At 39.4% G+C, this 15,076-nt stretch overlaps 1 protein-coding gene across 3 annotated transcripts in view; it reads left to right on the plus strand.

The window, feature by feature from the left end:
- LOC121873181 (collagen alpha-1(XV) chain-like) overlaps positions 1-15,076 on the plus strand; it is a 231,290-nt gene that overhangs the window by 59,988 nt on the left and 156,226 nt on the right. For 2 of the 3 annotated variants that reach the window (XM_042376516.1, XM_042376518.1), the window contains exons 5-7: positions 7,408-7,506; positions 9,355-9,369; positions 10,223-10,336. In XM_042376516.1, coding sequence (XP_042232450.1) covers positions 7,408-7,506; positions 9,355-9,369; positions 10,223-10,336 — 228 coding nt within the window. The remainder of the gene's footprint in view (positions 1-7,407; positions 7,507-9,354; positions 9,370-10,222; positions 10,337-15,076) is intronic. The other variant, XM_042376517.1, reaches the window with a different exon arrangement.

A 15,076-nucleotide genomic window follows, 5' to 3' on the forward strand; every position in this document is an offset into this window, starting at 1 on the left:
TATTACATTCGCTATCCTCCAGGATTCTGGTACTACACCCGTTTTTAAGGACATGTTATATAACTTTACTTAGGGCATACTAAGCTCTTCCTTACATTCCTTTAATACTCTGGCAAATGTCTCATCGGGACCTGGTGACTTAGTAGGCTTTAGTTTGTCTATTTGCTTACTAACATCGTTACTAGTCACTAATATCTCGCTTAATTTATTTTCTTCACTATCTCTGTATAGAGTCGGTGCCTCGGGCATCATGTTTAAGTTTTCGGGGGTGAAAACTGCTGAAAAATATTTATTCAGATTATTGCTCATTTCTCCGTCGTTATCAGTTAGCTTGCCGGTATCTGACTGTATTGGTCCAATCTTTTCTCGTGTTTTAGTTTGATACATTTTATAGAATCCCTTGGGGTTTGACTTCGCCTCCCTTGTTATCTTCAGTTCATTATTCCTCTTTGCTTTTCTTATCTCGGTCTTAACCCTACCGGCCAATACCTTATAATAATCTCGGAGGTAAACTTCACCACGATTTATTCTCCTACCTTTATCCATTCTATGTCCAATAAGATTCTTTAAATAATTATTTATCTATTTAGGGTCATTGTTGTTTGATCTGAGTTTTTTGTATGGTATGTTCTGCTTTTGTGCATTAAGTAACTCATTATTTAAGTTGTTATGGAACTCGTCAACCTCAGATATCGTAATCAGGTCTTTAGGTAAGGTGAGGTCGTCCTCTGTGGGTACATTGTGTGAGGTCACCTCATGTGAGGTCATGTAATTCACCCCCAAGCGTGATACCCCTTCTCTCAGCTGCCTCTTCAAACTATCAAAGTTTGCCCTTCTGAAATCTGGGACTTTAGTGGAATTTTCCTTGCATGTGCTCTGAAATTCTAACTGGAATTTAATTTCTTTGTGATCGCTGTTAGCAAGTTCGTTCCCTACATCGACATTATTAATGAGGTTTTCTCTGTTTGACAGAACTAATTCAAATATATTATTACCCCGGGTAGGTTCGGTTTTATGTTGGCTTAAGAAAGACTCCCGGATTGTTTCAAGAAAATCTTCTGATTCTGAGTTACCCGTAAGGTCGATCCAATCTATTTGGCTAAAGTTAAAATCGCCTACTATACAAACTTTGCTATATATGGAAACCCTGCACATTTCATCCCAAATAAGTTGCTCAGTTTTTATTTCCTTATTTATTTCACACTTCAGATTATCCCTGACATAGATTGCTACTCCGCCTTCTTTCCAAATCTGCCTATCGGTATGGAATAATTTGTAAACTGCAATTTGGTATTCGACAGGTAACTCACCTGAGTCTCGGTTTATCCATGTTTCGGTGAATGCTATTATATCAATTTTTTTGGTGCATACCAACGCCCTGATTTCATTAATTTTGTTACTCATACTTCTACTGTTTGCGTAGTAGACATTTAAGTTAGTCGTGTTCTGAGTCCTCTCTTTGTCGTGTTTAGGTTTAAACTCCCTGCCTAATTTAGTTTTGTCATAATTCCTAACACTATTTCCTTGTAACCTTTCACTTTGTTAGCCCGCTCCCACTACAGTCTCCTCCACCCCCGTGCTCATTTGTTCTCCTAAAAGTTTAAAGACTTCGACATCTTTTGAACTGCCCTCTCGAGAGAACCAGCCAGGGTTACCTCCCCATCCCGAAAGATGACAGCAGTGATGCGTGTGCTTACGGATGTGGGAGAGGAGTTTTGAGAAGTGCAAATAAATGCCAGGTAGCGACGTGTCCTCCTGATATTACGTATTTTGGTAATTATTAGATGTTTTAATTGCGTGTATGTTGGCCTGGCGAGTAAATGCAGGGCATATACATATGCAGGCCCAAAGCTAGATGTCGCTTTCTCGATTGAACGAAAATTATTGCCAAACCAATAAATATAAGCCAAATGAAAGTTTAACACAGTTGCCATTTGCATATACTTCCTTGCTCAGCATAGCAATGCAGATTCCACTTCCGCAGATTCCCTAGCAACGCTCTCCCCCCGACACTTGTGTGCAAAGAAATGTATATTCGCTTTATGTGTTTGCCCCTAGGACAATTATTTCTTTTACTTTTTTCATAATATAAGAACATAAGAACATAGAATGGAGGAAACTGCAGCGGGCCTATTGGCCCATACTGGGCAGTCCCGTTTACACCCAACCCCTATTGCTCATATAAGCATCCAACCTATGTTTGAAGCTATTCAGCATATTCGAGATAATGATGATATTTGGTAACTTGTTCCATTCATCCACTACTCTGTTTCCAAACCAGTGTTTACCTATTTCACGCCTATATCTAAATTTATCTAATTTAAAACCATTGTTACGAGTTCGCTCCTGGTTGGATAGTTTGAGTACCTTTGCAATGTCCCTTTTGTTTAGCCCTGCCTTCCACTTATACACCTCTTTCAGTTCGCCCCTCGCTCTACGTCTCTCGAGGGAGTGCAAATTAAGATGCTTTAGCCTGTCTCTATACTCAAGGTTCCTAATGCCCGGGATTAGCCTTGTCATTCTCCTCTGAATTCTTTCCAAGGATTCTATATCCATTCTGTAATGCGGTGACCAGAACTGAACTGCGTAGTCCAGGTGTGGTCTCACAAGAGCAAGATACACTTTTAGGATGACCTCGCTAGTCTTGTAACTAACACTCCTTTGTATGAACCCAAGTACTTTATTAGCCTTGTTACGAGCAAAAGCACATTGTTTACTTGGTTTAAGGTTCCTACTTACCATTACTCCTAAATCTCTCTCGCAGTCGGATTTCTCTATGGCATCGTTGTTCATCTGGTATCTGGTTTCCCTGTTTACATCTCCTATACTGAGTACTTTACACTTGTCGACGTTGAATTTCGTCTGCCTTTTTTCAGACCATTCGAAAAATTTGTTTAGATCTTCTTGTAGTTTTGCCGAGTCCTCGTCAGATTTAATAACACGCCCTATTTTAGTATCATCAGCAAATTTACTAATGTTGCTGTCTATGCCGATATCTATGTCGTTTATGTATATAATAAATAATAATGGTCCAAGTACTGAGCCTTGGGGAACTCCACTTGTGACGTTGCTCCAATGGGACTTAGTGCCGTTAATGCTCACTCGCTGTTTCCTGTCCTGTAACCACGCCCCAATCCATTTAAGGATGTCACCTTTGATGCCATGTGCTTCTACCTTTCTAATTAGTCTTTTCTGGGGGACTCTGTCGAAGGTTTTGCTAAAGTCGAAATATACCACATCATAATTGTGCCCCTCGTCCACCGATTCGAAAACTGATGAAAAGAATGTTAATAGATTAGTTAGGCAAGAACGTCCGCTTGTGAAGCCATGCTGGGAATCATTGATCAATCGGTTCTTCTCCAGGTGATTTCAAATAGAGTTTGAGATGAATGCTTCCAGTAATTTGCCTACTATTGATGTTAGACTGATTGGGTGATAGTTAGAGGATAGTGATCTATCCCCCTTCTTGAAAATCGGTATTACATTCGCTACCCTCCAGGATTCTGGTACTACACCTGTTTTTAAGGACATGTTAAACAACTTTGCTAAGGGCATACTAAGCTCTTCCTTACATTCCTTTAATACTCTGGCAAATATCTCATCGGGACCAGGTGACTTATTAGGCTTTAGTTTGTCTATTTGCTTACTAACATCGTTACTAGTCACTACTATCTCACTTAATTTGTTTTCTTCACTATCTCTGAATCGAGTCGGTGCCTCGGGTATCATGTTTAAATTTTCGGTGGTGAAAACTGTTGAAAAATATTTATTCAAATTATTGCTCATTTCTCTGTCGTTACATTTGGTAGATACATTTGGTAGAATCCTTTGGGGTTTGTCTTCGCCTCCTTTGCTATCCTTACCTCATTATTTCTCTTTGCTTTCCTTATCTCGGTTTTAACCCTACTCGCCAATACCCTATAATAGTCCCGGAGGTGAATTTCGCCACGATTTATCCTTCTACCTATAGCTTTCCTTTGGCCAATGATGTTCTTTAAATAATTATTTATCCATTTAGGGTCGTTGTTGTCTGATCTGAGTTTTTTGTATGGTATGTTCTTCCTTTGTGCATTAATTAACTCACTATTTAAATTGTCGTGGAACTCGGCAATCTCAGATCTCGTTATCAGGTTGGTGTCATCTGACAGGTTCACGGCCAAGCGCGACACCCCCTCTCTCAGCTGCCTCTTTAAACTGTCAAAGTTCGCCCTTCTGAAATCTGGTACTTTAGTGGAATTTTCCTTACGTCTGCCCTGAAAATCTAACTGGAATCTAATTTCTTTGTGATCGCTGTTTGCAAATTCGTTCCCTACCTCGACCCTGCTAATGAGGTTTTCTCTGTTTGACAGAACTAAATCGAGTATATTATTACCCCGTGTGGGTTCGGTTATATGTTGACTTAGAAAACAGTCCTGGATAGTCTCGAGAAAATCCTCTGATTCTGAGTTTCCTGTAAGGTCAGTCCAATCTATTTGGCCAAGGTTAAAGTCGCCTACTATACAGACTTTGTTGTGTATGGAAGCCCTGCGCATTTCATCCCAGATAAGTCGCTCTTTGACTCTATCAAGATTGGGAGGTCTATATATTACTCCTGTGATTAATTTTTCTCTACCGTCGATTTATTCTATCCAAATTGTTTCTGTATTCCTCTCAGTTTTTATTTCCTTATTTATTTCACACTTCAGATTATCCCTAACATAGATTGCTACTCCGCCTCCTTTCCTGGTCTGCCTATCGGTATGGAACAGTTTGTAACCCGCAATTTGGTATTCGACTGGTAACTCACGTGTGTCTAGGTTGATCCATGTTTCAGTGAATGCAATTATATCGATTTTTTCGGTACATACCAAGGCCCTAATATCATCCATTTTGTTTCTCATACTTCTACTGTTCGCGTAGTATACATTTAAGTTAGTCGTGTTCTGAGTCCTCCCCTTACCGCGTTTAGTTTTAAACTCCCTGTCTAATTTAGTTTTGTCATCATTCCTAACACTATTTCCCTGTAATCTTTCACTTTGTTTACCCGCTCCCACTGCAGTCTCCTCCACCCCCGTGCTCATATGTTCTCCTAGCAGTTTAAAGACTTCGATATCTTTTGAACTGCCCCCTCTAGAGCCCCAGCCAGGGTTGCTACTCCATCCCTAGACAGGTGCACCCCATCCCTAGCATAAAGGTCCCTTCTGCCAAAGAAGTTGTCCCAGTTGTCAATGAATGGGACTGATATTGACTTGCAATATCTGTCAAGACGGTCGTTGACACCAACCGCCCTTGACAACCATTCACTGCCAACTGTCCTTCTAGGCAGGACACCGCATATGATAGGGATCCCTCCCTTAGTCCTAATACGATCTATAGCTGTCTTGAACTTATCAAGAAACTCCTCGCTCCTACACCGGCCAATATCATTGCCTCCTGCACTGAGGCAGATAATGGGTTTGTTCCCATTACCAGACAAGATATTGTCCATCCTGTCAACTATATCCCCCACCCCAGCTCCTGGCAAACACACCCTCATCCTATTTTTGTTTTTACCACAAAAGGCCCTGTCCATGTACCTTACCTGTGAGTCACCAACAATTAAAGTTTTTATACCTTCCTTGTCATCCCTGTCCCAGACTGTACTAACGTCCAATTCGTCTATCAAGGGACTGAACGGGTTGGTACACTTAGCTGTTGTTGTCGTTGTTGTCGTATCCTTGGTGTACTTCATCACCACCAGCTTCGTCTTTCCACTACTCACAACTTTCCACTCGCTTGAGTTTTCGTCAGACACTGGCTTTACTCGTCCAGCCTCCCCTTTTAACTTCGCCAGCTCTTCTTTTAATTTCAGGTTCTCCAACGTGGCCCTCTCAATTTCTTCATTGGCCTTGGCCAATTTTTCCATGGACCACTCCAGTTTGGTCAACAAACTCTCATACCCAAGACCGCACATAGCACTGGCCATATCTGATAATTATCCCTCCGGAGCTAACCCTGCCGTGACCTTTCCCCTAGTGAGGTCAGAACACAACTGTATGTAGGATAGTGTGTGCATGTAACTGAGTAAAAATAAATGAAGAAATTTACATATATTTACCAGTGATATTAACAGACACAATTGTAAAAAGATAGTTATCTATAAATCTTCATTTGTATTAAGTATTTGCAGAGTTATAAATACCTGTTGGGGGTATGGCAATGTAAGAGTTCAGAAATGGTTGCTGCTTAACTACCTCTGAAGAGCTGGGTGTCTGCCGTACGGACGTTAATCAACGAGTCTAAACAATGCAACTGGTAGGAGGTGTTTTTATTTACACAAACACCAGTGTACACATATAATATTGTTCATACTGTAAACAAGATAATGTATACTACTGTACTACTATACTGTATATACTGTACTCACCAGCAGACACTGTTCACTCAGCTTTTGACTAGTTTTTACTGCTGTGCTTTTCAAGCTGAATCTAATTTGAAATCTATTGTAATTTATTATTTTTCTTTGCCAATCAAAACATTTTCTCCAAAACAGTGACTACTGCTCAGGGTATTAATCACCACACGTTACAAGATAAGAAGCCCATTCCACCTCAGTTGATTCTTTGCTTGGTTAGGGTTAATATATTTTTTGTGATTAAAGACTAGATGTTATAGTGAGTAATATCATTCTGTACCTTTTTACTTTCCATAGTAAGATATAAATGTGCATTATTATATCCTGGTCCCATTTTCATTTTTACTAATTATAACTGTGTCTTACAACCCACTATACTCTGTATTAATTTTATGATGATTTGTTCCATTTTTTTCCTGTACTGTTTAGAAAAAACATTGATGATTATATCTAATGGACTCCCCAGAATTAAGTACATTATATAAATACAGTAGCCCTTTTTAATTATAATTGGGAAATTACTGAATATTTGTACATCACCACTTCAAACTCTCTCTTGGCCTGTCTTTAGCAGTTGATGCGCAGTAACTCACCACTAACATGACACGGGAGGGTGTTCCACAAAAGGGGCGGGGGGGAGAAAGACAACATTGCAATCAATCTTTGCAGAACTTACTTACAAGAGGAGACCTGTGCAGTGTCTCTAAAATTGACATCCTATATTAATAACTTAAAAAATTTTAAACTCGTACAGTGAATCTTCTGAGATGAATTGAAATTGAAATTGAGTTAAAAGAATTCTGAAATAAAGTCAGAGATGAAAGGAAAAAAAATACATGTAGTTTATTAATATCTAGTTTATCAATATCCTGTAAGCATTTTTTTTACTCTTGAGGGATAAAATGCTTTTAAGGAGGTGATCACTTCCCCCAAGTGTGAACAGCTCTCAGCAAGTAAAAGATACAGGGTCAAGGATGAGCTTCTCAGGTTTAGGGAGCCGGTCTTCAGGACTCACTGGTACTAACCTCTTGCAGGGTGATAAAGGCGACCGTGGCAAAAGAGGCAAGCGAGGGAAACGGGGCCCTGCTGGTCCTCCAGGAACCATTGGGGACCTTGGTCTCCCAGGATGGCCGGTAAGTACTGACGTGAGGACCATTTTCAGATCTCAACATGTTTTCGCTTGCACTGGCCGGGCAACCAGCTTTAGTATCAGTCCGCCAATACATTAATCGGTTCTAGGGCTTAAATTCCTAACTATTTTAGTAAATATCAAGAAGTTTATACTATTCAATAATTTTAAAAGTTTAATATTCAATTTTTTAGTCATTTTAACAATTATTGAACATAATTGAAGGTAAAGTGACTAGTTTAAAGCGCAGCATCCAGCCTCTTAACACAGCAAACAGGCGTTAGTCTCTCTGTTTTCACTGGAGGTAACATCTTGCTTGAGACTCTCTTCAACTAAACGCTTTTTTTCTGTGTTTCCAAGCAAATTATTGGTCATTTTGAAATATATTTTACATATTGACAATATATAATGCAGTGCAGTGTTGATTTAAAGAAAATAATCTTGAAACACACCAAGAGAACTAAAATTTTATGGGTGAAATGGTGCCATAGGGTGACTTCTCTTCCACCCCAATGCCTTCTCTTCTTCCTTCTCCTCCACCCCCATTGTAATTCCCATCATCATCATCATCATCCAGGAGCCTTCTACATACACACCTCAAAGTAAGTGAATTTTTCTACCATTTTTGTTGAATTTAGGAAATTTTCGGTGAGCTAGAACCAATTACCCAAAAACCCATTGAAACAATGGTTTCGGTTAACGAACTTTTTGGTTAACGACCTCACCAGCACGGAATCAAACCCTCGACCTACTGGGTGGGACTAGGGAACGCTTACTGGCTAGGCCACAAGGACACTAAAAGCAGTTCTAGACTCTGTTATATTTCACACAAAGCCTGTTCATCGAGCTGATGGCGCCGTGAACCTCATTGGGAAACTGCCCGTGCCTCTTATGTGGTGTCAGTAGCATTTTACCGAATCCAGCTGGTATGAAACGCGAGGTACATATATATACTTCATTTTTAGTCCATATAACACGCGGACTTTGAACATATAATCAACGACCTCACCAGCAAGGAATCGAACCCTCAAACTACTGGGTGGGACTAGGGAACGCTTACCGGCTAGGCCACAAGGACACTAAAAGCAGTTCTAGACTCTGTTATATTTCACACAAAGCCTGTTCATCGAGCTGATGGCGCCGTGAACCTCATTGGGAAACTGTCCGTGCCTCGTATGGGGTGTCAGTAGCATTTTACCGAATCCAGCTGGTATGAAACGCGAGGTACATATATATAATTCATTTTTAGTCCATATAACACGCGGACTTTGAACATATAATCAACGACCTCACCAGCAAGGAATCGAACCCTCGACCTACTGGGTGGGACTAGGGAACGCTTACCGGCTAGGCCACAAGGACACTAAAAGCAGTTCTAGACTCTGTTATATTTCCCAATGAGGTTCACGGCGCCATCAGCTGGAATCTTCGATTCAGAACTTTCCATACGGAAAATAGAATTTTAGCATTCAGAAAAATTCCCAGAAAAATCACCCCATTCTGGGCATTGAATGAATTTCCAAGCGATTGCATCATGTGTCCAACATGTGGGTGGGTAGGTTCAGAGTGCTCATGAGCTCTAATCGCAAGTCTCTGGACTTGGCGCACCCATCATTCAACTACTACAATTGGCTAATATACTGTTATGTGATTGGGTTGTTTTTCAGCATGTGTTAAAATGCAGTATTTGTACATTATTTCACTCCTTTTTTGAATGTGGTGAGCCTAGTGAATATTTTTCTTCACAGAAATATGTATTATAAATGATATGAAATTATATTATAAGGACCTTTTCATTGATCAAAATAAAATATAATACAGATATATTGTCTTTGCTTTGTGCTGTGATCAGAATGTGACAGAAATTGTAAGTATTAGTGGTAATATTTTTTAATGTTATTGCACATTTACCACCTCATGTTAAGTAGACCTAATTCACTCATTTAAAATTACTTACTAATTTCTATAATGAGCTTTATGTATTTATATTCAAACTATTAATGAACACTGAATTCATTTGCCAGTGATACAGAAACCAGATTAAAATATATTCTTAACTGCAGAACTGAAACAATATCAATGTCTCAAATTTCAATGCTGACATTTTCAGATGATCATATGTTAAGTTAGGTGATGAAATATCTTAATTTTCAACTGTAATATATATATATATATATATATATATATATATATATATATATATATATATATATATATATATATATATATATATATATATATATATATATATATATATATATATATATATATATATTGATAAAATCACAGGAAAAAACAATGGAGCACCTTAGCTTTCGTTATATATATATATATATATATATATATATATATATATATATATATATATATATACAGTGACCCTCGTTTATGAACTATCGGTTAACGTAATTTCGATTAACGAACTTGCCTTCCAGGATCTTCAATTAGATTTAACGAAAAAAATTTACAACTTCTTACGAACCGATCCTCAACATGTTTTTGCTTGCACTGACGGGCAACCAGCTTTAGTATCAGTCCGTAATACATTAATCGGTTCTGAGGCTTAAATTCTACCATATATATATATATATATATATATATATATATATATATATATATATATATATATATATATATATATATATATATATATATATATATATATATATATAAATATATATATGTTTATTTACTTTTTGTTTTATTTTCATATCCTAAAGGGTACCCCAGGCCCTGCTGGTCCTCCAGGACCTACTGGAATTGGCATAAAAGGAGAGCGTGGTCCCCCTGGCCCCCCTGGTCCACCAACTGGTGGTACATTCAGTGGTATTTTGGTAAGTTTTGACTCATCTATGTTCAACAAATTCACATTTGCAACTGTGAATATTATATCAACCTTTAGATATGACGATGGTACAGAAGACCCTTGATATAATGCGGGAGTGAGACTGAGAATTGTGATGCAATATCACATAATATTACAGGTATCCTTTGTTTAGCGTTATTTCGCTTAAAGTTAATTTGGTTTAGCGATATAAAATTTTGACACCCTCTCTCACTTAATGTTAGGTCAAAATTCAGTTTAGTGATAGCTTAACTGACTGGGAAGAGGAAAAAAACAGGGGGACGAGGTGGCCTGTTAGAGAGTATGTAGCCGTTGTTACATGGAATGAAACTACATTTATTTATTACTTCTATTTACTTTATTATTACTGGAAGTACAAAAATAGCTCCTTCCACACTTAAACCATCCTCTGGGCAATGCGGCACAAATCAGCTGGGCAGTCACCAGCTGACTCCGAGATAAGAACATAAGAAAATAAGGAGTCTGCAATAGGCCGGTTGGCCTGTGCATGGCAGCTCCTGTCGAGAGTTACTACCACTCTCTATCATCCATGATTCTATCTAGCCTCCTTTTGAAACTTTCCAGAGTTCCCGCACTTACTACAAAGTTGCTAAGCTTGTTCCACTCGTCCACCACCCTATTTGTGAACCAGTTTCTTCCTATCTCCTCCTAAACCTAAACTTATCAACTTGAGATCCGTTGCTCAGGTCTATCCTGCTCGGATATTATAGAACTTTATCTATATCCTTATTGATTCCTTTCACCCACTTAAATACTTCTATCATATCTCCCGCACTCTTCGTCTTTCCTAGGGAATGCAAGTTAAGTTTCTTTAACCCTATCCTGATATGGAAGGTTTCTAAGTCCCCGGAATCATTTTCGTCATTCTTCGCTGCACCGACTCCAGTGAATTTATATCCATTCTATAATAGGGGCACCAGAACTGAACCGCATAATCGAGGTGCGGCCTGACTAGCGCAAGATATAGTTGCAAAAAGACCTCTGCACTCTTGTTACTTACACTTCTAGATATAAAACCCAATACTCTGTTTGCCTTATTTTGAACATTAACGCACTGTTTTCTAGGCTGTAGGTCCGGGCTTACAAGTACCCCTAGGTCTTTTTCACAAGTCGACTTCTCTAGGTTGATGTTGTTAAGGCTGTATACATTATCACTATTTGTTCTTCCAATATTAAGTACGCTGCACTTGCTGGTGTTGAATTTCATTTGCCATTTTTCAGACCACCCCTGCAGTTTATTTAGATCCTCCTGTAATGCATTTGCATCCTGCCCTGAATTAATCTGCCGCCCTATTTTGGTGTCATCCGCAAACGTGCTTATGTCACTGCTGATCCCAGTATCAAGATCGTTTATGTAGATTATGAACAAGAGTGGCCCTAGTACTGACCCCTGGGGAACCCGACTGGTTACACGGTCCCACTCAGATTTAACACCATCTACGCTGACCCTCTGCGTTCTATCGGTGAACCATGATTTTATCCAATTTAAAACTTTCCCCTCGATAACATGAGCCTTAATTTTTCTCAGAAGCCTCTGATGCGGTACTCTGTCAAATGCTTTGCTAAAGTCTAAGTAAATAACATCGTAATTTTCTTCATTATCTACTACCTCGAAGACTTTCCTAAAAAACGTCAGCAGATTTGTCAGACAAGATTTTCCCTTTGTAAACCTATGTTGAGAGTCGTAGATTAATTTGCTTTTCTCTAGATGCGATCGGATGCTATCTGCTATAATTGATTCAAGAAATTTCCCCACTACTGACGTCAAACTGATCGGGCGGTAATTTGACGCTGATGCTCTGTCTCCCTTTTTGAATATGGGTACTACATTTGCCTGTTTCCACAAGTCTGGCACAACTCCGGTGTCTAATGATTTTGTAAATAAGTTTACGAGGGGTCCGCTAATCTGTTCCCTACACTCTTTCAAGACTCGAGGGAAAATTTCAACCGGCTCTGGGGATTTTGTTTTCTTTAGTTTATTTATATTCTTAAGAACATCCTCTTTTCTGATAGTGATATTCTTTAATTTCTCTTCTTCCTTTCCCTTAAATATCAGTTCCACCTCTGGAATTTCATCGCAAATTTGTTCTGTGAAAACTGATAAGAAGTAGCTGTTCAATGCTTTGCTTATTTCTGCACTGCCATTTATCACTTCTCCCCTCCCTGACTTTAAAGGCCCAACTTTGTCCATGATATATATGTGTGTGTGTGTGTGTGTGTGTGTATGTGTGTGTGTGTGTGTGTGTGTGTGTGTGTGTGTGTGTGTGTTATTATGCTGTGACGTCACATCTGAGGGAGAAGCTGGGTGGATGGTGACTGCTCATTGGCAAGTTGAGACACAGTGTTGCAGTTACAGCTTGGTGTTCACTGTTACGTGATATAAGTTAAATGAAGCGTGCTGCGCATCCCAATGTTCTTTTGTTATTATTGAGGGGGAGGCACATGGCATGTCATTCCCAGTGACATGCCTGCTCGTCACGTAACATGGTGGCAACAGGTGGAATACATGATGGAGAGGTGTCAGGCCGAATAAGAAGTGCTGATAATTATAGGAAGCGCTGCAGCAGAGGTTTGAACCACTATTTTCTGGTAAGGGAAGGCTGAGAGGACGAAATGCAGTGGCGACGACTTTTGTGTTCACCTACCTGCTGTGACTGCTGTGTTCACCTACCTACTATGACTGCTGTGTTCACTTACCTGCTAATGCTGGTGTGTTCACCTACCTGCTGTGAGTGCTGTGTTCACCTACCGTAACTGCTGCCCTATACCTGGTATCAAGCCACCACAACCACTGTCACTTGGTTCCAACGTAGCCTAGAATTGGAAGATTTTCAAGCAGAGGTGGAAGAACTATGCAGTGCTTTCTCAATTGGACAAGCATGGCAACGTGGTACAGGTAGCTTTGTTCAAGCATGTGCAGGCTGATGACACCCTTAAAGTGTACAACTGAGAAGTCAGAGAGAACTGTCAAGGAGATTATTGAGAAATTTGTAGAGTATTCCATTGGAAAAGTAAATAAGACATATGAAAGGTTTGTCTTTAACAATAAAAACCAGGATGAAGGTGAAACTTTTGAGCAGTTCTACTCTAATCTGAGGTCTATTGTAAAAACTTGTGCTTACTGTAACAGCTGCTTGCTGTCAATGGTCAGGGATCATATTTTGTCTTGGGTATTAAACAACTCAAGTTTGCAAACTGAACTGCATAAAGTGTGAGACCTCACACTGGAGAAATGTATCGACATATGTAAGGCAGCTGAAAATGCAACAGCTCAGAACAGAATGATAAGACCAGACACAGTAAATTAGGTAACACAGGAGAACAGAGGTTATAAGGAGAGGAATGACAGAGGCAAAGTGATATATGAGAAACCTAAGAAAGAATTGCAAGTCTTACGGTTATAAACATGCTCTCGTAAAAGAGAAATCCCCGGCATATGACAAAAAGTGTGTATCATCTGGTCTCAGTAATTATTTTGATAATGTGTGAAAATCACAGAAAATTCAGTCTAATCAAAATAGAGGTAAATAATAAGAGAAGGCATAAGATGTATATTGTATGTGACACTGACTGTGACACATCTGAGTCTGGATCTTCCTCATCAGAGGCAGCTACTGACTTTATTCATTCAGTGTCTTCTAAACCTACAGTAGATCACATGACAACAATCACAAGGAAGCTATGTGTAAGATGGTTTTAGGGGGTATAGGGATAGATTTCATATTGACACTGGTTCTACTGTGAATACTCTACCCCTCAGTTTTGCCAATCATGTCAAACTTACAAATAGAGTCCTTAAGACCTGGAACCAAGGCAGTCTGGTTCCAGTTGGTATATTCACTTGGAATTTGTACAACCCTGTAACTAGTCAGAAATGTCCGATTGATTTCATTGTCTTTAAAGAGAATCTTACACCACTTTTAGGGATGCACGTCAACAGATGGGACTGGTGGAAGTACAGGAGGGCAACTTTGAGCAAGTGTACAATATCAGACTAGAAGATGAGTATTTGGATGTTATGAAGGGCTCTCTAGGAACCCTCCCTGGTGTACAGTCCCTCAAAGTTGACCCAAATATTAAACCTGTAATTATGTCTGACAGACGCATGACAATATCCATGAAGCCAAAACTAAAGGCAGAACTAGAGAGACTAGTCAAGCTGGGTGTAATTGTACGTGTAGATGAACCAACCCCTTGGGTGAGTCAAGTTGTTGAGTCCCAAAGAGGATGGGAAAGTCAGTGTTTGCATAGACCCAAGAGAGCTGAATAAGGCCCTTCAGAGGGGACATTATACACTTCCTATTCTTGAGAACACCCTTCATGAATTGGGCCAGTCTAGAAGTATTCTCAAAGACAGGATTGACATCTGGTTATTGGCATGTGTGGCTGATACTCCTTCTAGTTACTTGGCCATTCCAAACATGCCATGGTAGATTCAGATAGCTATTGCCTACCTTTTGGGCTGAATGTAGTCTCAAGAAATTTTCAGAAGCGATTACTTGAGGGCATTAGCACGTTTGAAGGGGAGTTGTCTGCATTGCTGACATTGTCATAATATATGGAGCTGACACGACAGAGACCTGATACAAACCTAGAAAGTTTTCTCCAAATGTTGTAGAGAATAATATCCAGCTTAACAAAGACAAGATTGAGTTGGAGAGTGACACTTTAATGTTCATGGGACATCAAATAACCAAATAGGGTATTC

This window comes from Homarus americanus, unplaced genomic scaffold (assembly GCF_018991925.1).
Source record: "Homarus americanus isolate GMGI-L3 unplaced genomic scaffold, GMGI_Hamer_2.0 scaffold32929, whole genome shotgun sequence".
Lineage (NCBI taxonomy): Eukaryota > Metazoa > Arthropoda > Malacostraca > Decapoda > Nephropidae > Homarus > Homarus americanus.